At 31.0% G+C, this 22,854-nt stretch overlaps 8 protein-coding genes across 13 annotated transcripts; 6 read left to right on the top strand and 2 right to left on the bottom strand.

The window, feature by feature from the left end:
• The first annotated feature begins 97 nt into the window (after positions 1 to 97).
• On the top strand, positions 98 to 2,224 carry LOC118446794 (uncharacterized). Its single transcript, XM_085655764.1, is given in 5 exon segments — positions 98 to 484; positions 623 to 950; positions 1,056 to 1,098; positions 1,100 to 1,239; positions 1,323 to 2,224. Coding segments are annotated over 5 exon segments (1,410 nt in total). The 5' UTR covers positions 98 to 340; the 3' UTR covers positions 2,078 to 2,224.
• Positions 2,225 to 3,384: 1,160 nt separating this feature from the next.
• On the top strand, positions 3,385 to 5,518 carry LOC146873113 (polyprenal reductase-like). Its single transcript, XM_085655762.1, has 6 exons — positions 3,385 to 3,515; positions 3,958 to 4,274; positions 4,367 to 4,515; positions 4,612 to 4,800; positions 4,872 to 5,164; positions 5,275 to 5,518. The coding sequence occupies exons 2-6, from the start codon at positions 4,093 to 4,095 to the stop codon at positions 5,365 to 5,367; spliced, it is 906 nt and encodes a 301-aa protein (XP_085511888.1). The 5' UTR covers positions 3,385 to 3,515; positions 3,958 to 4,092; the 3' UTR covers positions 5,368 to 5,518.
• Positions 5,519 to 5,967: 449 nt separating this feature from the next.
• On the top strand, positions 5,968 to 9,395 carry LOC118446788 (uncharacterized). 2 transcript variants are annotated; one of them, XR_014981934.1, is made up of 5 exons: positions 5,968 to 6,111; positions 6,250 to 6,577; positions 6,683 to 7,228; positions 7,312 to 8,992; positions 9,120 to 9,395. XR_014981934.1 is itself a non-coding variant. In XM_035877861.2 (4 exons), exons 1-4 carry the CDS (start codon positions 5,968 to 5,970, stop codon positions 8,064 to 8,066), a joined length of 1,773 nt encoding a protein of 590 aa, XP_035733754.1. In that variant the 3' UTR covers positions 8,067 to 9,395. The 2 variants fall into 2 exon arrangements, 1 of the variants encoding a protein (XP_035733754.1); XM_035877861.2 differs by having other exon boundaries at positions 7,312 to 9,395.
• A 158-nt stretch (positions 9,396 to 9,553) lies between these two features.
• Fitm (acyl-coenzyme A diphosphatase Fitm) lies at positions 9,554 to 11,640 on the top strand. The gene has a single exon (XM_035877878.2). It carries the CDS (start codon positions 9,554 to 9,556, stop codon positions 10,757 to 10,759), a length of 1,206 nt encoding a protein of 401 aa, XP_035733771.2. The 3' UTR covers positions 10,760 to 11,640.
• Positions 11,641 to 11,710: 70 nt separating this feature from the next.
• On the bottom strand, positions 11,711 to 18,023 carry LOC118446787 (uncharacterized). Of its 5 annotated transcripts, none has more exons than XM_035877857.2 (8): positions 17,741 to 18,023; positions 16,419 to 16,763; positions 15,225 to 16,241; positions 14,566 to 15,125; positions 14,222 to 14,481; positions 13,742 to 14,143; positions 13,051 to 13,431; positions 11,711 to 12,936 (listed from the first exon to the last, which is right to left on the bottom strand). In XM_035877857.2, the coding sequence occupies exons 2-8, from the start codon at positions 16,489 to 16,491 to the stop codon at positions 12,525 to 12,527; spliced, it is 3,105 nt and encodes a 1,034-aa protein (XP_035733750.1). In that variant the 5' UTR covers positions 16,492 to 16,763; positions 17,741 to 18,023; the 3' UTR covers positions 11,711 to 12,524. The 5 variants fall into 5 exon arrangements, with proteins under 5 accessions (XP_035733750.1, XP_035733749.1, XP_035733751.1 ...); XM_035877856.2 differs by having other exon boundaries at positions 16,419 to 16,741; XM_035877858.2 differs by having other exon boundaries at positions 13,051 to 13,377; positions 16,419 to 16,741.
• Positions 18,024 to 18,430: 407 nt separating this feature from the next.
• B-gluc1 (beta-1,3-glucan recognition protein 1) lies at positions 18,431 to 21,379 on the top strand. The gene is made up of 8 exons (XM_035877914.2): positions 18,431 to 18,752; positions 19,344 to 19,571; positions 19,675 to 19,868; positions 19,963 to 20,099; positions 20,200 to 20,363; positions 20,514 to 20,854; positions 20,914 to 21,015; positions 21,082 to 21,379. Exons 1-8 carry the CDS (start codon positions 18,596 to 18,598, stop codon positions 21,181 to 21,183), a joined length of 1,425 nt encoding a protein of 474 aa, XP_035733807.2. The 5' UTR covers positions 18,431 to 18,595; the 3' UTR covers positions 21,184 to 21,379.
• Positions 21,380 to 21,415: 36 nt separating this feature from the next.
• Positions 21,416 to 22,056, bottom strand: LOC118446814 (uncharacterized). The gene is made up of 2 exons (XM_035877915.2): positions 21,916 to 22,056; positions 21,416 to 21,832 (listed from the first exon to the last, which is right to left on the bottom strand). Exons 1-2 carry the CDS (start codon positions 21,958 to 21,960, stop codon positions 21,416 to 21,418), a joined length of 462 nt encoding a protein of 153 aa, XP_035733808.1. The 5' UTR covers positions 21,961 to 22,056.
• A 201-nt stretch (positions 22,057 to 22,257) lies between these two features.
• Positions 22,258 to 22,821, top strand: LOC118446815 (uncharacterized). Its single transcript, XM_035877916.2, has 3 exons — positions 22,258 to 22,409; positions 22,472 to 22,594; positions 22,666 to 22,821. The coding sequence occupies exons 1-3, from the start codon at positions 22,389 to 22,391 to the stop codon at positions 22,819 to 22,821; spliced, it is 300 nt and encodes a 99-aa protein (XP_035733809.1). The 5' UTR covers positions 22,258 to 22,388.
• The last annotated feature ends 33 nt before the right edge of the window (positions 22,822 to 22,854 follow it).

Below are 22,854 nucleotides of genomic sequence, written 5' to 3'. Positions count from 1 at the left end.
TAGAACTAATAGATAATAAATATGTTAATATTTATTTTAGAACAAAATAATTACTGTAAAATATTTTTTGAATTCACCATTGTTACCACCAAATTCGAATGTGTTTCAATTGTCCGTTGATCTGCCCTCTATAGTCGTTAGATATGATATTGCATTCATATACTGTCTTCAGATTACTTCAAGTTTATTCGTGATAGGGAAGATCAGTAATGTTTGAATAATTTTAAAACATTAATTTTCAATAACTGCACTCAATATGAACTGATAAATGTTATTATGATATTGATAATCACTAAATTGGCAAATATAGATCAATAATTTTATTAAACCGCATCTTATCATGTCTGCCGAGCATCACAGTGGAAAAGGTTATACACCTCTTCCTCAGTGTATGAGCAATACTGACACCGAAGATGAAGATGAACATGTAACACAAAGAAATGATTTAACAAACAAACAAACTAACGATGAGAGAGAAACAACGGTGAGACCAATTATTTGAAAATTAATTGAAGAAAGTAATTAGGTCACTCACAAATCTCATATTTAAAACATCTCAAAATTTTATATTGAAGAACTTTTACACATACTCTAATTTTAACTCTGTATATCATAATCTTAGGAGCCTACCACAGTTCACGAACATGAAGCGTACTATCCACTGGATGAAACTAGAAATTTAGCAAATCGAACTAGGAATGGGCAAAACATAATTAAATGTTACAGAGATGATATACCTAAAATGATAATAGAAGGCAATACGCAAAATGATCTATGGAAACGCAGAGATATGTCTCCTCTTCGACGTTTCTGCTTAGTTATATCTATACTATTATGCATAGTAACAATACTTGTGTTTTTGTATGTTTTACCATGTGACACTATGATATGTCCACCAATTAATGAATCACAATCATCTGTTTCATGGGAGAAAACTTTATGGAATGTAGGTGAGTATGATTCGTAAAACAATATGTAAATAAACCAATTTTGTTGTTTGCAATAAATGATGTAATTTGAAACATCAAAATTTAATTATTATACTATTTCTGTAGAAGTACATGGGCCAATGACTATAATACCTGGATCTCAATATAATCTCTTCTTTCGTACTTTTATCTGGTAATATAGGACAACTCCTGGGAAAATATATAAAACATAATTGTTCATTAGTTAATATATATAATCTTGTTTCTGATGGCACTATTTTATATTTATGTCACGACATGAATGGCAAACGTACGTATATTATAAACATATATAATTTGTAAAAATATCTTTTTTCATATTTTGTTCTAAGAAAAATATTTTACATTTTCTAGGTATAGCAAAGTATGTTTCGTTAAAAGCACTTCTCAATGGTTCAAGTTTATCGCAAAGAAAAAGGGAAATAACAGCATCGCCACGTATATTTAAAACGATGATGTTAGATGAACAAAATAATTATTGGAAGCCTACACGTTATCATCGTTTGATGGTTGAAAATGAAGGCATATGTTCTTGGGAATCTTGTAAAGCTACTTTGAATTTAACTCTTCAAAAACAACCAAATCAAACATTGAAAATTTGGGAATATGTCAGCCCTAATTCGTTTGCCTCAAAACCAGTCTTTTTAATAACATCACAAGAACCATATAGCACTGGATTTGTAATAAAATTCTGGCAATGGCTCGATACAAATCCTTCGGTAACAGATACGATACCTAAAATCATTGAACGAAAACTAATCGAAAGAGTATTAATCGTTTTCGTTAATTATACCGATGTACAAGTTATTAACGCTAGTCAAACTGATGTTACTCAATTATGTAATGGTACTAACTGTCAACCAAATTTAGATTTACGAGTGAAATTTAATTCCATTGCAGCAGCAAATATTAATCAAGAGGGATATCCAGAATTGGTAAGTTATTGGTCTTCATATAATAACGAATCGCCTAGAATGCTCACGTCCAAAATTGAAATTGTTAAAATAGACTTAATAATATCTAATTTACCACGTCCTAATGTGCAGTTTTTTAAAATACTCCTTAACTATGCAAATTCTATGCATTCTACAAGCGTAGGTAAGCGATAGATACTTTATTAGTATATTTTGGCACACATCATATATAGTTATTTAAAATATGTTGCAAATCAATTGATTTTATGCTGTGAACGTAATTCGTATTTTCAAAATAACGAACATAGAATGATTGTGAAATTTATTTATTTTTTATTTATTTTTTTCTATCAAAAAAAATAGTAAACGAATAAAAAGAAATGATATTTTTCAATTGAATTTTATTTTCAATTACGAATTTAATTACAAAATAAAAGCCAGCTTATCGAATAATCATTTTACTAGAAAAAATAATAATAATGGTGCCTTGAAATGAGTTATTGACATTACACGTTGTATCTTACAACTGTATTATGCTTCAGTGCGCCGATATGGGTATAAAAAAGCAATATCATTGTATGTTATAGATTTTCAAAATATTATCATCGAATATTATGCTTATATATTACATAAAATTTTAAAGTTATTGTACGAAAAAAGAAGAAAAAGAGAAAAATCATACTATCGAACGTAGACATGAAATGCTCCTGAATTGTTACTTGTCACATATTGTCACAAAGTAAATTCATTTTTCAACTTATTCTCACTTATTATTACGTCTATTAATCTTCTACGTGCATATATGATAATCTACATAGAAGGAAACATCTGTTTTTCAAAATATTATACTCATTTCCATAATATAACAATATTAGCAACGAAATGTTATATATATGTACATCGCCAAATAACAACGTCGTAAATATATTGTTTTACAATAGGCCATACGTGGAAATTTCTGTTAGTTTTATACGGACGTCCTTCGAAAAAATATCTATTTACCATACGACTAATTATAACACGATATGCAATTTTTATCAATTCGGTTAAACATCCAATCACAAGTTTCATCAAAAAAAAAGTTAAAAAATTAAAGGCATATGTATGGAAGTATAAAAAAATTATTGAAGCTGTATGAATTTTGAATCGTATCTTTAATCTTCAGAAAATGACACGAATAATACTAATGTTAATTTTTTTTTTGTTTACAACTCTTTACTCTTTGCAAGAAGGCCGATTGTAAAATAACTAATGAATAATTATCTTTGAATTGGAGAGTAACTATAAAAGTCAAAGTAGGTTGATGTCTAAATGTATTAACTTGGTGAACGAGCTAGGATCTGCTAGAGCATATGGTTCATATAGTAAAGGTTCATATGGTATGTAGTAAATAGTCTCCTATTGTACATTTCGATGTACATTTTAGCCTAGTTACTAGTTTAACAAATCAATCGTAAAACATTTTAGCCTAATTACTGGACTAAAAAAAGAAGTATAAAGATAGTTGAAGTAACTGCTAATTTTGAAAGAAGACGAAGTACTAAATCTGCTGTTTAACTTTAATAAGTTCGAAATCCATGAATGTAAGACGATAAATTGAAAGAAATAACAAAATTGGTAATACCTTTTGAAAGTGAGTAGAGAATGGGAATGAGAGAACAATTAAAATACGAAAGAACAAGAAAACTATTTTGTAAAGATACTTTTTATCAATTTTATAAAAAAAAAAAAAAAAAAAAAAAAAAAACCCAAAATAATCCGTCCAATTTTTGTACAAAATTGTTGAATTAACAACATATATTATAGTAATAATAATGTAACATGATAAAATGTTTGTTTTTTATAATATAAGAATAATGGTCATTAAATACGACCCTTCGTTTTTCATAGCATAAATGTGATAATCATTATTAAAGTGAACTCATAAAGACAAATAAATCGAATTATTTTAGAAACATGCATGTATATATTTAACTTTCCAATATATATTTAACTTTCCATTTTACTTTCCAATTAATGTTTTGATATTTGATCATTAACAAAATTATTGTATTTTTATTGTTGTATTGTTATAGCTAACTGGATATTTCACATACGGGAAATATTAAATAATTTGTCTTCTACCGACCCATTTCCCATAAAAAAAAATATTTTCTAAGTACTCGAATTTTGTATAATAGTTCGTAACGGAAAGATTATCTTCAAGAATAATGGATGCAAATTTTATACGTTATTTATTTATATTTAATTCTTGCTTTTTGGCCATTGTTGGATTTATTATTATTATTGCTGAACCTTACTTACCTGTTTTAATTACACGTACATTTCACTATGGTAAACATGCAATTAAAACTCATCAACCAATAGTTGCAAAAGCCGAACTACCAAAAAGGTCAGTTATTGTATTTGATTAATTGCTTTTATAAATAATTTTTTCTTTAAATAAAACAAACTTTTTATTTCCTCTATTATATTCAATTTTAGATGGTTTAAACATTTCTATCTCTTTGCAACACCAGTTTCTGCTTGTTTTCTTATGCTATTTATCTATACATATTTTATGAACGGTACAATTCCTGAAATAATATATTGGTTATTAGATATATCACTTGGCAAATCTAGAAAAGCATTAAGTAAAGTATATTTGAATAAATGCACCATTTTTATTGCTATATTATATTATTTTATTTGTTTGTTATAATTGATGTATTATATATTTTGATTTTTAGTATCACCAGAATGTGGATTTTTAGCCATAACACTTTTTACTTTTCATTGTTGCAAAAGATTATACGAAACATATTATGTTACTGTTTTCTCTGATAAAAAAATTAATATCTCTTTTTACATAATTGGTTATGTACATTACACAGGAACAATATTAAGCATTATGGGTGAATCACATGGTTTCGTTCGAAGTAAGGTATTCTTCTGTAAAACGTAAATAATATATACTAATTGTTCTTTATTAAAACAAATCTCCTTACAGATTTCAAAGAACTAATTTATTGGCATAAATTAACGCTCTTACAAATAGTTTGTGCTATCATATTTTTATTATCTTCGTTGGTGCAATTACAAACTAATTCTATTTTAGCCGGTTTAAGAAAATCTAACAATAAAGTTGTCTTTAATGGTTATAAAATAGCACATGATGGTTTATTTAAATATTTGTCTGCACCGTTGGAATTTACAGAAATATTAATTTATTTAATGTTATCTGTTATTCTTTGGCAAAGTAATACATTTCATTACATTACACTTTGGGTTGTAATAAATCAAGTAAGTACATATAAAAATTTATATATATATATATATATATATATATATATATATATATATATATATATATATGTGAGTAAGCAATTTTTAATAGAAATTAACTTTTATAGATAAATTGTGCTGTAATGACTCACAAATGGTATAAAAAAACTTTCCAAAATTATCCAAAGGAACGTAAAATTTTGATTCCATATTTATTCTAGATATAATTATTATTACTTCCTATTTCTAATATTCATAATATATTTATTAACTTAGAAATTTTGCAAAATAAAGAAATTTATTATTTTCATTTTACTAGACTCATGTAAACACACATATACGTCTTGATTATTGTTTCATTCCACAATTATATGATTTTTAAAATAACATTGAATAATAAATATTTATTTAACTAATAATTTACAATGAATTATTTTCTGTTTATACTATTTTTTCATGTAATAATAAATAAAATCAAAAATAGAACTAATAGATAATAAATATGTTAATATTTATTTTAGAACAAAATAATTACTGTAAAATATTTTTTGAATTCACCATTGTTACCACCAAATTCGAATGTGTTTCAATTGTCCGTTGATCTGCCCTCTATAGTCGTTAGATATGATATTGCATTCATATACTGTCTTCAGATTACTTCAAGTTTATTCGTGATAGGGAAGATCAGTAATGTTTGAATAATTTTAAAACATTAATTTTCAATAACTGCACTCAATATGAACTGATAAATGTTATTATGATATTGATAATCACTAAATTGGCAAATATAGATCAATAATTTTATTAAACCGCATCTTATCATGTCTGCCGAGCATCACAGTGGAAAAGGTTATACACCTCTTCCTCAGTGTATGAGCAATACTGACACCGAAGATGAAGATGAACATGTAACACAAAGAAATGATTTAACAAACAAACAAACTAACGATGAGAGAGAAACAACGGTGAGACCAATTATTTGAAAATTAATTGAAGAAAGTAATTAGGTCACTCACAAATCTCATATTTAAAACATCTCAAAATTTTATATTGAAGAACTTTTACACATACTCTAATTTTAACTCTGTATATCATAATCTTAGGAGCCTACCACAGTTCACGAACATGAAGCGTACTATCCACTGGATGAAACTAGAAATTTAGCAAATCGAACTAGGAATGGGCAAAACATAATTAAATGTTACAGAGATGATATACCTAAAATGATAATAGAAGGCAATACGCAAAATGATCTATGGAAACGCAGAGATATGTCTCCTCTTCGACGTTTCTGCTTAGTTATATCTATACTATTATGCATAGTAACAATACTTGTGTTTTTGTATGTTTTACCATGTGACACTATGATATGTCCACCAATTAATGAATCACAATCATCTGTTTCATGGGAGAAAACTTTATGGAATGTAGGTGAGTATGATTCGTAAAACAATATGTAAATAAACCAATTTTGTTGTTTGCAATAAATGATGTAATTTGAAACATCAAAATTTAATTATTATACTATTTCTGTAGAAGTACATGGGCCAATAACTATAATACCTGGATCTCCATATGATCTTATATTCTTACTTCGAGGTCAAGAATATAATGATAGCAATACAGATAATAGTTCCAAAACATCAAGGGGAAGTTCTATAGTATCTATACATGGAACCAGTGGCCTTTATTTATGGTTGGTTTGTTTAGAAAGAGTACCTACTAATATTGATTGCATATCCATTGACACTGACCGATCTGGAAAGACAGATTGCATTGTTGTTGGAGAACGTGGTTTATTAAAGAGTATAGATCCAACCACAGGCATAATACACTGGAATTCTGAAGTACATACATTTCCTAAATTACCAGTGATTTTACCAGATCTCAACTCTGATGGAATTGAAGATCTATTAAGTGTAGAATTAACTCAAGGAAATATATCTTCTCTCGTACTTTTATCTGGTAATACAGGACAACTCCTGGGAAAATATATAAAACATAATTGTTCATTAGTTAATATATATAATCTTGTTTCTGATGGCACTATTTTATATTTATGTCACGACATGAATGGCAAACGTACGTATATTATAAACATATATAATTTGTAAAAATATCTTTTTTCATATTTTGTTCTAAGAAAAATATTTTACATTTTCTAGGTATAACAAAGTACGTTTCGTTAAAAGCACTTCTCAATGGTTCAAGTTTATCGCAAAGAAAAAGGGAAATAACAGCATCGCCACGTATATTTAAAACGATGATGTTAGATGAACAAAATAATTATTGGAAGCCTACACGTTATCATCGTTTGATGGTTGAAAATGAAGGCATATGTTCTTGGGAATCTTGTAAAGCTACTTTGAATTTAACTCTTCAAAAACAACCAAATCAAACATTGAAAATTTGGGAATATGTCAGCCCTAATTCGTTTGCCTCAAAACCAGTCTTTTTAATAACATCACAAGAACCATATAGCACTGGATTTGTAATAAAATTCTGGCAATGGCTCGATACAAATCCTTCGGTAACAGATACGATACCTAAAATCATTGAACGAAAACTAATCGAAAGAGTATTAATCGTTTTCGTTAATTATACCGATGTACAAGTTATTAACGCTAGTCAAACTGATGTTACTCAATTATGTAATGGTACTAACTGTCAACCAAATTTAGATTTACGAGTGAAATTTAATTCCATTGCAGCAGCAAATATTAATCAAGAGGGATATCCAGAATTGGTAAGTTATTGGTCTTCATATAATAACGAATCGCCTAGAATGCTCACGTCCAAAATTGAAATTGTTAAAATAGACTTAATAATATCTAATTTACCACGTCCTAATGTGCAGTTTTTTAAAATACTCCTTAACTATGCAAATTCTATGCATTCTACAAGCGTAGGTAAGCGATAGATACTTTATTAGTATATTTTGGCACACATCATATATAGTTATTTAAAATATGTTGCAAATCAATTGATTTTATGCTGTGAACGTAATTCGTATTTTCAAAATAACGAACATAGAATGATTGTGAAATTTATTTATTTTTTATTTATTTTTTTCTATCAAAAAAATATTAAACGAATAAAAAGAAATGATATTTTTCAATTGAATTTTATTTTCAATTACGAATTTAATTACAAAATAAAAGCCAGCTTATCGAATAATCATTTTACTAGAAAAAATAATAATAATGGTGCCTTGAAATGAGTTATTGACATTACACGTTGTATCTTACAACTGTATTATGCTTCAGTGCGCCGATATTGGTATAAAAAAGCAATATCATTGTATGTTATAGATTTTCAAAATATTATCATCGAATATTACGCTTATGTATTACATAAAATTTTAAGGTTATTGTACGAAAAAAGAAAAAAAAGAAAAAAATCATACCATCGAACGTAGACATGAAATGCTCCTGAATTGTTACTTGTCACATATTGTCACAAAGTAAATTCATTTTTCAACTTATTCTCACTTATTATTACGTCTATTAATCTTCTACGCGCATATATGATAATCTACATAGAAGGAAACATCTGTTTTTCAAAATATTATACTCATTTCCACAATATAACAATGCTAGCAACGAAATATTGTATGTATGTACATCGACAAATAATAACGTCGTAAATATATTGTTTTTCAATGGGCTATACGTGGAAATTTCCATTAGTTTCATACCCACGTCCTTCGAAAAAAAATCTGTTTACCGTACGACTGATTGTAACACGTGTGTAAATAAAGCGCGCAATTCTTGTGATCAAATCGAATAATACATTTAATCACATATTTCGTATAAAGAAAGGTTAGAAAATTAAATGCATACGTATGTAAGTATAAAAAAAAATTATTGAAGCTGAATGAATTTTGAATTGTGTCTTTAATCTTCAGAAAATAACACGAATAATTCTGATGTTAATTTTTCTTTTCTCTTTACAACTCTTTACTCTTTGCAAGGTGGCCGATTGTGAAGTAACTAATGCATAATTATCTTGGAGTTGGAGAGGGAGTATAAAAATGGGAGTAGTTTGATGACTGAGCGAATTAGCTCTGTGAGCGCGCTAGGATCTACTACATTACACGGTCGTTCACATGGTATATAGTAAAAAATCTCGCGGTGTACAGTGTTCGATGTACATTTTAGCCTAATTACTAGACTAACAAATCAATCGTAAGAAAAAAAAAGAAGTTTAAAGGTAGTTGAAGTAACTTCCAATTCGAAAGAAGACGAAATCCCGAATCAGCTGTTTAACCTCAATAAGTTCGAAGTCCATGAATGTAAGACTATGAATTGAATGAAATAACAAAATTATTAATACCTTTTGAAAGTGAATAGAGAAAGGGAAAGAGAAAAAAATTAAAATACGGAAGAACAAGAAAAAACGAAAAGGATGGCAGCTGGTAAACGAAGAGGAATCCATCCGAACACCGGAAGTGGGAATATTTTTATGGGAAACTCTTTTTCGGGAGGTAACACGAGATTGAGCCGTTTAAATTTCCGTCCGAGCTCAAATCAAGAGGATCGAGGTGGGACGAGACCGACCACGGCACCTAGTTCAATAGGTCTTATATTCGTTACTATGTTTTTACACATTTGCAAAAAATCTTTGCTCTTTGATACCAGATTGAAGGTAGCCATATATTGTGGCCTGATATTTACGATATCTCTCGTGGCTGATTTCGTGATTATGCCTAGGTCATACTTTTCCCGATCGGATAATGCGCTCAATCGGTATTTCGTTAAATGGGGATGGGGATGGCTCTTGATAGTAACCATCCCATGGGTAGTTCTTACGTCTCACACGCTTGGTTGTGGTCGCAGGTCGATTATATTGAGGCACTTAGCTCGTTTAGTTCTTGCTACATTGGCCTGGCTAACATGGATAAAATTATTTAATTACATTGAAAATAACTTTGGTCGTTGCGTTAACACGAAAGAGGCTCACTTGCAATTTAAAGTTAAATGTCTTCAAGCAGGAAAATTTTGGAATGGTCTCGATATATCAGGTCATAGTTTCATTCTTGTATACTCCAGCCTTATCTTAGCCGAGGAAGGTTCCTCTATGATTGGTTGGGAAGGTATAAAAGATTTAATAATGCGAGAAGAACACTCCAGAATAACACCGAATGAAACCAGCTTCGGTCCGCTTCGGAATCTCTCGGATAACGATTTAGAGTTCCTAAAAAAAGCTCACAATCTTTTTACACCCTATTTAAGAGCTCTTTTCGTCGTAATGACTATGCAACAATTACTTTGGGACGTTATGCTGGTCTCGACCGTCCTCTATTATCACATTATGATAGAAAAATTTCTTGGTGGTATTGCCGCCGTTCTAACTTGGTATATCACTTATCAATGGTGGTACAAATCACCAAAAATTGGCTTACCACCACCAGGTGATGGTCTTTTCAAATATAACGAAGTTAAATCTCAACATGACCTTAATGCAGCGCGAGCAAGACGTAGCACTTTGAATGGAACCAACAATAGGTTCATGGGTCTTCCTATTCGAATTAGTCAAGATAACCCAGAAAAAATTGTCTCAACGAATAGACAATCAGAAATTGAAACTCCTACACAGTATCGTGTGATCTGAATTAGTGCATTCTCTTTTAGGTTTTTTTATATCTTCTTTTCTCATTCTAAACACTCAAAAATCATCTCATGATTTTTAACTATTACCCTATTAATACTTACTACTTATTCAAAAATCTGTGAATATTTAAAAATCATGTACATAAAAATGTGTAAAGAATATTATGATATTTTTATGTAGGTATTATTCTTATAATCTCATTTTGATATGATTATAGAAATAATTGGCTAGTGTTTTCTTGCACATGATCGCATCATATCTTCGAGCTTTCTAATTTAGGAAATATCACAATAAAAAAATATATGGGAATGTTTAACTTTGTTACCTCTCTATGGACTGTTGATAAAAAATAACATTTCATTAAGGTATGATATAATAACTATTGTAACTACGAATACACTTACATAATTTACCTCAAATTTTACGATTTGTATTTAATAAGTTATATTTGTTGTTAATTTATTAACACAATGTGTTCATTTCTATTGGTTGGTAGAATAATTTTGTGGTAAGAATTGTAAATAGTTCACAACACGTTTTGTATAAAGAGAGAAAGTACAAAGTACATGTATATGCTTTTTATTAAACGAAAAAACCTTTCATTCAATTCATGCTAATGCATTTACCTTACTTTTCGTATTATTCTTGTTTGAAATTTTTTAAATTATAACAACTATTAGTGATCAGAATTTTTATAAATATATCGTTTGGATTCTTTCTTTTTTTTTTTTTCTTCAAATACCATGCTTATTCAATGTAAATTTCTTCCCTTGCTTTTATCGAATTACTTTGAACAGAGTAAATATAGTAATTAGCAAAAAACATGAAGATATCGGTCGATCTACAAGATTTTTTACGATATCGTTTCATTGCGTGTTTAACAATAATATGTATAAGATGCGCACTTTTTATAATAATAAATTTATCTCTTTTATTAAAACATATATATCTTTTCCTGACCAAAAAAATTGATAAGTAAATACTTCCTTTGATAATGATAATGATTTCTCGGTTTTCGAGCTCTAACTCATAAAAACCAAAATATAGGATAATATTTTTTGATCCTTTTTTACTGGCAAGAACAATTAAAACAAATAAACTTCGATCGATTTATTTGCAATATCAATCAGAGTTATTTTTGAGATACAAGCTTACGCCTTAAAAAAGAAAGTAAAAGAGAATATTTATACATTTTAGCGACAATTTATTGTCATATAATGACACTTATATTTTTTCTTTCTGAAATGATAAAGTATGTAATATGTATGTACGAAGAAATCTAGATAATCATAGTATAAGCAAAAATAAGTTACGCATTTATCTTTTATTCGCGATATACGATAGTATTCGTAGTATATGCGCTTCCGTATTTATTCTACAGTTCTTGCTTTATCTTCACTGAACATGTTCCTTTGAAAACTCTTACTGAGATTTTAGTAATAAAAAATGTTACTTAGAGATACAAGGGTACGATTTGAGAAATTAAGAAAACTAGAAAATCATGATTGATGATAATTAATTCAAATTATTAAACAAACAAAATTGAATAAAAAAAGAAATGAAAGATATTATCCAGATCGGATATTCGTCGTAAAAATTGAAAACATTGTTGATCCACGCACCATTCTGTGTTTCTATTATTATATGACCCCAATATTATATGGCTAATTATGCATCAATCCTAAGAAATATTTACTTATTTTATTAATTTAATATCGTATCAGTCGACGAAGCAAGAAACGAAGCGCAGCCTGGGTTGAGGACTTCAAACTTTTGACCTTTTCCGAGCAATCGCATCTTCCACAGCTTTAAGTTGCTTCAGGAGTTCTTCCCGACGCGAACTAGCCTTTTTAGCAGCTTTAGCAGCAGCAGCGGCAACACTCGCCTTGCTATCAATCAACGGCGGAGATTCAATGGTTCTTTTCTTTCCAGCCATTATCGTTGAACGATCAATTTTCTTCGTCGTTGAAATGTTGCTTGTAGGCTTCAAAGTAAGTTTTATCTGTTGCTTCGCGCCGCTAAGTTTCAAAGCATCTATAGCTTTGGAATCTTTACGAGTTAAAGGAGGTGTGGAATCTTTCCTTTTACGAGTTTCACTGGAAGACGATGAGTAACTTGATTCGGTCGAGTCGCTACTGCTACCGCTACTTTCCGAACCGGAACTACTATGAGAAGATCTGAAAAAGAATAATCCATTTTATTTTTATCTCATATTTAACAAATTAATGATTATTATGATAGTAAAATAAAACGAGAAATTGAAATGTAGATGAAAACGAAAAATTTCTCACCTAGACCTAGATCTACTTTTGATAACCTTAGCCACTGCAGCAGCAGCAATGGCTGCTTTATCTCTTGTTTTTTCATGATGTCGTTGATGAGACGATAAAGGACTTGGAGCTGGTGGATTCAAACCAGCACGTCGATGAAGCGTTCCAGTAGTAGGAGAGATGGAGCCTTTGGGTGGACGAGGAGAAGGAGCCGGTGGGTTCATTAGCATAGCACCACGCTGTGGTGCCCCAGAAGGAACGGCTGCGGCGCTTGCAGGTGGTGAAGGGACCGTTGCTTTCCCTTTTCCACCGCTGCGGGTTCTAGAGGGAGGAGTAGGTGAACGGGACCTGGATAGGGAGTCGTAAGAACTGTAGCTAGATCGGCTCGAGCTACGGCTAGAACTAAAAAAATTATACTCTTACTCGTTCTTATTTCAATTCGTAATTTCGATGGTCTTCTTTTTCTTTTGTTTCTTGTACAATTCTATAACGTATTTACCTATATCCAACCAGAGATGGAATCAAGAATAATACAAAACATAATTGTTCCAGAACCTCGAAAAAACTATTCCACTTTGATAAATACCAAGCTAGTTTAATGACATATATTAAACCTGATCCCATCTTTGTTATTAACCTAATTCTAATTACTACTAATTATAACTAGACAAATTTTTTTTCATAATTACCGTCGTTGAAAACTAAATCTTACCTGGTCGATGAGTAAGACGATCCGGAGGAATAAGATTGTCTACGAGGACGCCTGGACGAGGTCGTATTACGGCGCACGGTACTTGGAGATTTACGTCGCATCCATGGATCTGCCCATTCATCACCTCTTCCCCTTTCCATAGGTGCTGGTTCCTCTTCGCGCCAGGTTTTAGTCGGTGGTATGCGTTCCACTATGACTTCTCTAGATGGTCGCTTGTGCTTCTTCTCGTATTTCTCATAATACTCACGTTCCCTGTCTCGTTCGCGTTCTCTATCTCTTTCCCGTTCCCGGGAATGTGGAGGCGGTGAGACAGAATGTGGTGTGCTGCGTGGAATAGCATGATACTCAAGACGTTCCCGATATTCGGCAGGAGTTCGAGAATCTGGCTTGTAATGTACTCTCCTAATGAAAACACGGATTGTTCGAATAGAGTCGTATCCTTGAATTACTTTTTATAATACATTTGATTATTTATTTTACCGATAATAATCAGAAGGTGCTGCAGGAGATGGATAATAAGTCTCTGGCTCATCGATGTATCGCTCAGGTGTAATTCTCGGCGGAGGTATCCTTCGCGGTGGTTCTCTTGGTGGCCACCTTTCAACAGGTGGTTCTGGACTGGCAGCTCGTACATAATATCCTGCTTCACGATCCAGCTCATCTTGTCCTAAACTTAAGTTCATCTTTTTTTCTTCGAAATCCATGTCAGATTCTTTGCGTTTGTTAGCCTTACGCATCATCTATAAACAAAGAAAGATAATGTAGATTCGATTACCATTTCGTTTATTCGTCGTAAATTCTGCATCAATGTATAGAAAGCATACTTCTTTGGCATGCCGTAATCCTCGCTCCCAAGCAGATTCAGTAGGCAGTTCTTCTACTTTTGGTGTGTGAGGTGGTGCACCACCATAACCAGCTAATGGTCGAACGATACTTGGTCTATCGATGTGAGCTCGATATTCATGAGGTGCGGCAGCATGTGGAGGATAGGCCATTGGTCGCACCATATCAAACATGGTGTAATTACCTTTGTCAGTAACGCCAGGGTGTAAGAATCTGCAACTAACGCCCCACGTGCATTGTCCTCGATTGTAAAATCTACAAACTGGTCTCGGTTCCGTTTCCTCCGGTCGAGCATCATCTCCATCGCTAAGTTCTCCTTCTTCCAATTCAGATTCCTTGTCACCATCTTCTTCCCCCTCTTCCTTATCGTTTGCTTCCACATCTTCCTTTCCTTTTACCTTATCCTTATCTTTTTCTTTATCCTTATCTTTATCCTTGTCCCTATCTTTGTCCTTATCCTTATCCTTTTCTTTGTCTTTATCTTTTATATCTCTTTCTAATTTATCTTTATGATCCTTTATTGCAGGTATATCTGCATCTCCTATTAATTAAAATTCTATATAAGATAGAAACATAAACGAAAAACAATATATCTTCCTAAATATATTTATTACAAAAAGAATCAAAATGAAAACAATACCTTCGTCACGTTCATCTTTCCATTGACCATCAGCTTCAAAATCGAGCTGTTCGCTCTCCTCTATGTTAACGGTAGCAGTTTTCTCTTCCTTTACAATTTTATCATCATTTTTCATAATCTGTTCATCGTTGTCCTTTTTTTCTTTACTAGTCTCCCTTTCGCGATCCATGGATCCTTCAGCGCCGTCCATACTTTCAAGATCAGATACGTCTGACAAATCTTCTCCATGGGATATTGGAGTAGGTTTTGATTTAAGAACAGGTTCTGGTTCATCATCTATGTCTCCATCTGAGATCTGCTCGCCATCCAATTCATTAAAAGAGCCATTCTTTGTTACTGGAGATTGTCCAGATGAATGTTTATCAGATTCATGATCATCTATAAGGGATGCTTGACCAGATTTATATGATTTTGGTGAACTTCTTCCAGATACGAGAGACTTTGCCGAGCTACGTCCTGATCTCGGAGATTTTGGTGAACTCTGTCTAGATTCGCTATTTCTATATGAAAGTGATTTTGGTGAATTATCCCTGGATTTTTGAGTATCGGCATCGAATTCATATGACTTTGGTTCGGAATCTCCGTAGAGTAATGATTTAGAATCGTTGGGTGTCGAGAGACAGGATCTTTCATCTCGAATAGGTGACCTTGACGAACTACGATCAGTACGCGGCGAATCTAAAGAATTATTGCCTGAGTGATATGACTTGGGAGAAGCAGGTGGGGACTTCGATAAACTACGTTCTGATCGTGGAGAACCTTCTTCGCTAGGTGACATTAATTCTGATTTTGGAGAAGCTGGAACAGATCTCGGTGATTTAGATCCTCGACCAGATCCGATAGAAGCAGGTGATTTTCCTCTAGAAGAAACAGAACTCGCAGCGGACTTCCTATCAGAGAGGGATGATCGTTGTGAAAACCGCGATGAGGTTACGTCGTCTGTGGTGCTAAGTTGATTTCTTCGCCCATTGTAACCATCGGATGAGGAACTTTCTGATCCAGAATCGGACATGTTGCCTGTAAAAAAGAGAATTCAGTAGTATATATACGATTACTTGAAAAATGGAAAAATGGGAGAAAAAGTGTTTAAAAATATTTGACACATAAAATCCTCTTACTTGAGAACTCAATTTATAGGCGTACGGACCAAATGTAGCACTGAAAAATCTGCATCTGTGGCATCGATGAGCTTACCTGTGTCAAAAAGAGCCCGTGCAATACTCGCTCTTGAAGGCACAACGCGCGCATTCCATACCGCGTTGAACATACTTTTATATCACGTTACGAACTTTTTATTTATTAACTTTTTAAACTTTATACTTAAACTGAACTTTTTTCACATTTTATAAAGTATACTGTTTTTTTCTTTTTTCTTTTTTCTTTTTTCTTTCTTTCTTTTTTTTTTTTTAAGGGTTTTTTCCCTATAACTTTTTCGTTTCATTTTAAACTTTCAACTTGAACACAACACAAATTAAGAAAGACTGGTAAACCGCGAACCGTTTGTACTGCACTAGAAACTATAACGAACGAACTTTCAACCTGAAAGAATATTTTTTGGGCCTATGGAGAAAGGAAATTAAAGGAAAAAAAATGGAAAGAGGGAAACAGAATGAACGAAACAAATAACAAACTATATTTAATGATATATGAGAGAAAACAGTGATTGTATGATTCGTAACAAAATTTAATTCATTTTAATGGTTGTCTTTATTGATAATTTGTTTTTAAAAAAATGTATATGATTATAATCATTTCAAATATTTATTTGCAATAGAATAAAATTTTGCTACAAAGTTGATCGCTCGACAAGGAATAACATAGGAAAAGTATAATATTTATAATATCAAAGGTTCACTTATTATCAACGGTTTTTAATTAATAATACAGTATCGATTGCAGTAATAAGAGTTCTAAAAACAAAGAAGTATAAATGAAGTATATAACATAACATAATGATGTTTTAAAATATGAAAATATTTTAAAACTTAATATATCAATTATGAACAAAATTTTTTAAAATACCACTTTGATATCTTTTGGTTTAATAACACAAAATTTGCTTCATTTGCTTCTGGCCAAATTAATTTACTCTCGTACTAACCTATTTATTCGAGGTTCGTTAAATTTATTTATTTAATATATAAAAACTAAATGTATTGATTGTGAGCAGGTATCCATTGTTGGCTAGAATTCATTAACAATAGCAATGAATAATTTTTCTAATAACACATGACACCATAAAAGGGAAAAGCATATTAACAATTTAAAGCAAAAGGAAAATCACGATCACGTCGATGTACGCGCATTCATTTCTTTTACAATTAGTGATTCATCTAGGGCATTCGGAACACGATCTATGGATTGAGGTTAGGAAGAGGATTATAACAATATTACTGCAATACGATCTGCAGGATATTTGTTGCAAAAGCATATTTATCGATTCGCTTATGTCATATGATGAAAGATTATGAAAATTGAAAGGAATTGTTGCGAAAAACATATTATGGGATTCTTACCTTATTCACACGTATGCCTGTGGGCCTTTGGAGATTTCAAAGCTCCCGAGGCTTAAGGCTTCCGATGTCACCCAGGAAATACCGAATGTGCGTATTTTGATGTTCTTGTGGCTTTAGCGTACTTTCAAAACTCGATGATGTGGATCTCTTTAACATCCCCAGCCCATTCTCTATTCCATGAAATCAAAGTTCTTTTAAACAAGGACAAAGACAAACGAAGAAGTTAATCAAGCACAAAACTTTCAGTTCCAATACGGTTACAGTTCGTCATTGATCACGGCTATAGATGATGTAACGCAATGAATAATATATGTCATATATTGTATACGTCGATTCTATCTGCTTTCTCATTGGTTGACAATAATGCTGCACTCATACGATTGGTAACGGAAATAACCAATCGAAACGTAATTCAACCATGATAGGTTATTTCGATATATTAAAGTTTCAAACGAATAAAAAGTATTATTATTAGTTTTATATATCAAATCTATTAATTGTATTCTTAAAAAAAAATAAGATTTAAGGAATATGGAATTTTTTCTTATAGGTATTTATTTTTTAAGAAATTTTTTCTAAGTGATACATAAAGAGCGATATGAAAATTTATAAACAAAAGTAGGAAGAATGTAGATAACGGAATAAACAGGAAATATCATCGAATGAGTTTAAATTCTGAGAATGCATAGAAGTGTACAAATTCAGTTAGAGACGACAAGTGGTCTGAGTGACATCAAGTTAAAGATCTGCTAACGTATACATTTTTATTGTTCTTTTGGCGGTTTTCTTAAATATCTGATCAAACATATAATTATTGGATTTTATTAATAATCGTATTCGAAATACTATTTCAAAATGTTCGTGATCTTTAATTATTATCATTTTTATCGTTTGATATTCTTTTGTCTTGTTGCATTATTAGTCAACGTTAATATAAATTGTTTTGCTTATACCCCTCCAAGCGCAACTGTAGAACCTCTTTATCCGAAAGGATTACGTATATCTGTGCCTCGTAAGTAATTTAATAAAAATGTTCAATTAAAATATAAGTATATAATATACATAATAAATATAATATATAAATATAATATATAAATATAAGTATATAAAATATAAATAAATAAATATAAGTATATAAAATATAAATAAATAAATATAAATATATGAAAAATAAGTAAATAAATATAAGTATATAAAATTACTAATTTTTCTGTGAAACATTTATAATAAATAATATAAATAAATGAAAACAATATACATGCAATAAGAATTATATATTGAGGATAATTATGTTGCATAAGTCATCTGCTGTACTTTCCCATGACTAAACGTGTTTATTTTATACTTGTATAACACGTAAGATAAAAGATTTTAGTCGATATCGCATAAATATTACATAAAGTATATAAAGCTCATATTTATCTTTCTCTTGTTTTTTTTTTTTTTCAAATAAATCTCTCAAATAGAGCCGTTATTGAGTATAAAAAAAAGTTTAATGATTTATAAAGTAAAAGACTATTTAAGTTCAAGGTCAATATTACAAACTTACTCGATCGGAGATAAAATGGACATTTAAATCTTTTTTTCTGTTTATTTCTTATAGACGAACAGGGTATCACGTTGGTTGCTTATCATGTAAAGTTCAATGAAGATTTTTATTCATTAGAAGCAGGAGTAATTAGTATTGATATTATAAAGCCTCGCAAAGGCCGATGGGTGTATGAAGATCATACCACCGAACTTAAAGAAGGAGATATGATTTATTTTTGGATACATGTTGTTTATCAAGGTTTAGGATATAATCTTCTAAATCAGGAACACAGAGTAACCGGTTTGTATTAACACGTAATGTTAATGGCCTTGTCCATAGAAATATTCGAATTAAAAAAAAAAAAAAAAAAAATTTTATTCCTATTTTCTTGTTTTTTTCCAAGAATTTTATAATTACGATGGAACGCCAGTTCATTCAAACAACGTAGGAAATTGTGATACGCCCGCAATAACAAAAGTATTCGATAGGGATGGAAAATTGCAAAATGTTTGCATGAATCAATTGATCTTCGAAGATAACTTTAATAGTCTTAATACAACACGATGGACTGTACTCGAACAATTTTCATCTACTCCAGTAATTCAAATATTTTATAGTAATTTTTCGAAAAAAAAATTAAAATAAAAAAGAAAATAGTCGAATCGGATCTTTTTTCTTTTTTTTTTTTTAGGATTACGAGTTTGTCGTTTATAACAACAGTGATGATAATGTGAGTATAAAGAATCAGCAATTAGTAATAATTCCGACGTTTTTGGATGAAAAACAAGGCGCTGATTTTGTACGACGAGGAACATTGAATTTAGAAAGGTAAAATAAATATTATAGTAAATACATTGAATGTTTCTTATATGACTTAATTTTATACGAGAAAAATATTATTTTTAATTTATCTTTTTAATATTTGAAGATGCACGTCTACTGATAGTAAAGACTGTAGATTCGAAGCTATTGGATCACGTATTTTACCACCGATATTGTCCGGTCGTCTCAATAGCAAAAATTCTTTTACGTTTCTTTACGGACGCGTCGAAGTAAGAGCTAAATTACCACGTGGTGATTGGATATATCCTTGTAAGTTGTCGATAGGTTTTTTGATGATAACAAACTGATATGACCGATGACATTTATCTCATATTTCCTATGAAGCATAATAATTAGCCAGCTATTTGAATGATTCATCAAGGAAAATTCTTTTCCCTAATTTCTATTGTATTAATACAGTGATAAGCTTGGAAATAGCGAATGATAATAAACAAGAAGGATGGACTCAACCTTTGATAAGAATTGCATCCGCTTCCGGTAATCCGACATTAAGATCACAACAAGGTACTGACCTAAGTGGTTATGTACTTTGTGCTGGAGCATTACCACCAGTTCAAACGAATCAAGGTCAAAGTCCTTACACAGCTCGAGCAGAACTTTTACGAAGAAATTCTGGTATACTCTGGTCTGAAGACTTTCACGTTTACGAGATTGAATGGAGAGAAGATCGTATTCTTGCTAAGGTTGATAAGACGATCTACGGTGAACAAAAGATTGTTGGAAACGCTTTCAATCAACCGGTAAGATTTGATGATTCGAATAACGTGAATTAAATTTATTGATCATCTTAAAATTTCAGTTTTATTTGACCTTGGGCTTAGCCGTTGGTGGCCGTGGTGAATTCCCAGATTCATGTATGAGCATGAATTACATGAAACCTTGGAAAAACGTTGGATCAAAGGTATCGCATTTCGTATAATATATAATGTAAATATGATTAATAAGAATATAATTTATTAATTGATAGGCCATTCTCGATTTTTATGAAGCACGAGATAATTGGTCACAAACGTGGGATAAAGAAAAGACAGATCTAAAAATTGATTACGTAAAAGTTTGGGCAGTGTGATTATGTATGTTATTTTATATATTTCTTTTTTTTTATATCACATTATATATATTTACCATGCCAACAGAAGGGTTATTATAAACATTTACGAATTTATTCTCTCTTAAATCGAATCTCGTATGAAGAATAAATGTAAATGTAGTTAGATCATTCAAGTGTATTAGATATCCGAAATAAATAATTACTTGATTTTCTATATTCTTTACAATCATTATCACCATCATTATTATTGTTAAACTATTTCATAAGAGAGATCTCCTGAAAACGTTTGCCAAGAAGATGGAAAAGGTGGAGTTAGTGAGAATGCTAACAAAGGTCGCTTGATTCCTCGTTGATAGGTATTAAAACCGGTTCCCAGTAATTCAATGAGTCTGCGACCACGAAATCCAAATCTTTGCTGATATGCGTAAGAAGCTCGTGGACCGTCTTCGGGCTTGAATGTAATCATCATAGGACCGGTTTTTCCATTCAAAGGAGAAACCAGCCTGAGAATACCGGCTTCAGTATTTTTATGCAACTTCCAAAGTCCATCATTTGAAAAGAGATTCCGTAAGGTTTTCCACCAATCAGATGGCCAAAAATCAGACGGTAAAGTCCTTGTTGTGTCTGTTATGATTGTACACTCAACCTCATTGATTATATTAAATGTCTGTAGAGGAAAAAAAAATTCAAAAGAACCACATCAGTTTTATCCAGTTGTCCACGACCTATTTAATAATGATAGAAACTCACCGTCGTATATAAAAAAATTATATAAAAAACTATGCAAAAACGCATCCCGACGACACTCGATACGATTCACATGTGAATTGAACGATAAAAGTAGTACGGTTTACGTCTCTCCTTTATACCTTCTTTCTCTGTAACTTTCTGAGTGATAAAACATGCATAGAATTGATAATCAGTATAGGAATCAATTTCTTCCCAATCCATTGTCATTCCTTGGACGTATTCGATCGTCCTTAAAAACGTAGCTACACGTATCTCGTTTCACATATCGTTAATGATTTTTACTTTCACTACTAATATTACGTCAGGTTCTGGTACTACTCGTGGGGGGAAAAATACATTTTTTCTTGTTTTACCTGTTCCTCTATAAACGACTTCTTTTAATGTACGTAACAGATCAACTTGGTTCTCATTCAGAGACGGTAATATTTATTAAATTGACTTCGTTTAAAATTAATAAAGTTTTATAAAAAGAAATGAATTTGATAATTCGTTCGGTAAGTTTTTCAATGGGATTAATTAATTGTATATACATTAAAGATTTTTCAATAAATTTAAGATGGTATTACTAATGCTATTCTTGATAATTAATAATGGTAAAAATGAATTTGCTGAAGCAACGTTTAATTTTATAAGTGATTTCATACAATACAACGTAGCTGGTATACCTGTTATACACCAAGTGAGTGCACCTTGTTCTCTCTTCAACAACGACTCGATCAACTAATTTGATCTTATACTTTTTTTTTTAAGGAAACTAAATGGAAATTTGATCCGGAAGTTGGAAAAAAGAGAAGAGCCAAATACGAGGCAGAAAATGGTTATCATGGTGAAAAAGCTATAGCTAAATTAAGTATGGGGATTGGATATTTAGAACCATGGGATACGGTAGTTAAAAACAAAAACTGACTGAGTAACATTAAAAGGAAATATTTTTGTTCT

The sequence above is a fragment of the Vespa mandarinia genome, chromosome 3 (assembly GCF_050613455.1).
Source record: "Vespa mandarinia isolate Hongniang chromosome 3, ASM5061345v1, whole genome shotgun sequence".
Classification (NCBI taxonomy): Eukaryota; Metazoa; Arthropoda; class Insecta; order Hymenoptera; family Vespidae; genus Vespa; species Vespa mandarinia.
Note: the sequence above shows the minus strand (reverse complement) of the source record. Positions and strands in the feature narration are given on the sequence as shown.

Excerpts from the sequence above, each read along its gene's own strand:
- LOC146873113 (XM_085655762.1), top strand. The coding sequence starts at position 4,093 with ATGGATGCAAATTTTATACGTTATTTATTTATATTTAATTCTTGCTTT. Across the intron at positions 4,801-4,871 it reads ATCACATGGTTTCGTTCGAA|ATTTCAAAGAACTAATTTAT; the intron begins GTAAGGTATTCT and ends ATCTCCTTACAG. Across the intron at positions 5,165-5,274 it reads TTTGGGTTGTAATAAATCAA|ATAAATTGTGCTGTAATGAC; the intron begins GTAAGTACATAT and ends TAACTTTTATAG.
- LOC118446788 (XM_035877861.2), top strand. The coding sequence starts at position 5,968 with ATGTCTGCCGAGCATCACAGTGGAAAAGGTTATACACCTCTTCCTCAG. Across the intron at positions 6,578-6,682 it reads GAAAACTTTATGGAATGTAG|AAGTACATGGGCCAATAACT; the intron begins GTGAGTATGATT and ends CTATTTCTGTAG. Across the intron at positions 7,229-7,311 it reads TCACGACATGAATGGCAAAC|GTATAACAAAGTACGTTTCG; the intron begins GTACGTATATTA and ends TACATTTTCTAG.
- Fitm (XM_035877878.2), top strand. The coding sequence starts at position 9,554 with ATGGCAGCTGGTAAACGAAGAGGAATCCATCCGAACACCGGAAGTGGG.
- LOC118446787 (XM_035877857.2), bottom strand. The coding sequence starts at position 16,491 with ATGTTCAACGCGGTATGGAATGCGCGCGTTGTGCCTTCAAGAGCGAGT. Across the intron at positions 16,242-16,418 it reads ACGGGCTCTTTTTGACACAG|GCAACATGTCCGATTCTGGA; the intron begins GTAAGCTCATCG and ends TCTTTTTTACAG. Across the intron at positions 12,937-13,050 it reads AAAAGTAGATCTAGGTCTAG|ATCTTCTCATAGTAGTTCCG; the intron begins GTGAGAAATTTT and ends ATTCTTTTTCAG.
- B-gluc1 (XM_035877914.2), top strand. The coding sequence starts at position 18,596 with ATGTTCGTGATCTTTAATTATTATCATTTTTATCGTTTGATATTCTTT. Across the intron at positions 19,869-19,962 it reads AACAATTTTCATCTACTCCA|GATTACGAGTTTGTCGTTTA; the intron begins GTAATTCAAATA and ends TTTTTTTTTTAG. Across the intron at positions 20,100-20,199 it reads GGAACATTGAATTTAGAAAG|ATGCACGTCTACTGATAGTA; the intron begins GTAAAATAAATA and ends TAATATTTGAAG.
- LOC118446814 (XM_035877915.2), bottom strand. The coding sequence starts at position 21,960 with ATGCGTTTTTGCATAGTTTTTTATATAATTTTTTTATATACGACG. Across the intron at positions 21,833-21,915 it reads TAATTTTTTTATATACGACG|ACATTTAATATAATCAATGA; the intron begins GTGAGTTTCTAT and ends TTTCCTCTACAG.
- LOC118446815 (XM_035877916.2), top strand. The coding sequence starts at position 22,389 with ATGAATTTGATAATTCGTTCG. Across the intron at positions 22,410-22,471 it reads TGAATTTGATAATTCGTTCG|ATGGTATTACTAATGCTATT; the intron begins GTAAGTTTTTCA and ends AATAAATTTAAG. Across the intron at positions 22,595-22,665 it reads GTATACCTGTTATACACCAA|GAAACTAAATGGAAATTTGA; the intron begins GTGAGTGCACCT and ends TTTTTTTTTAAG.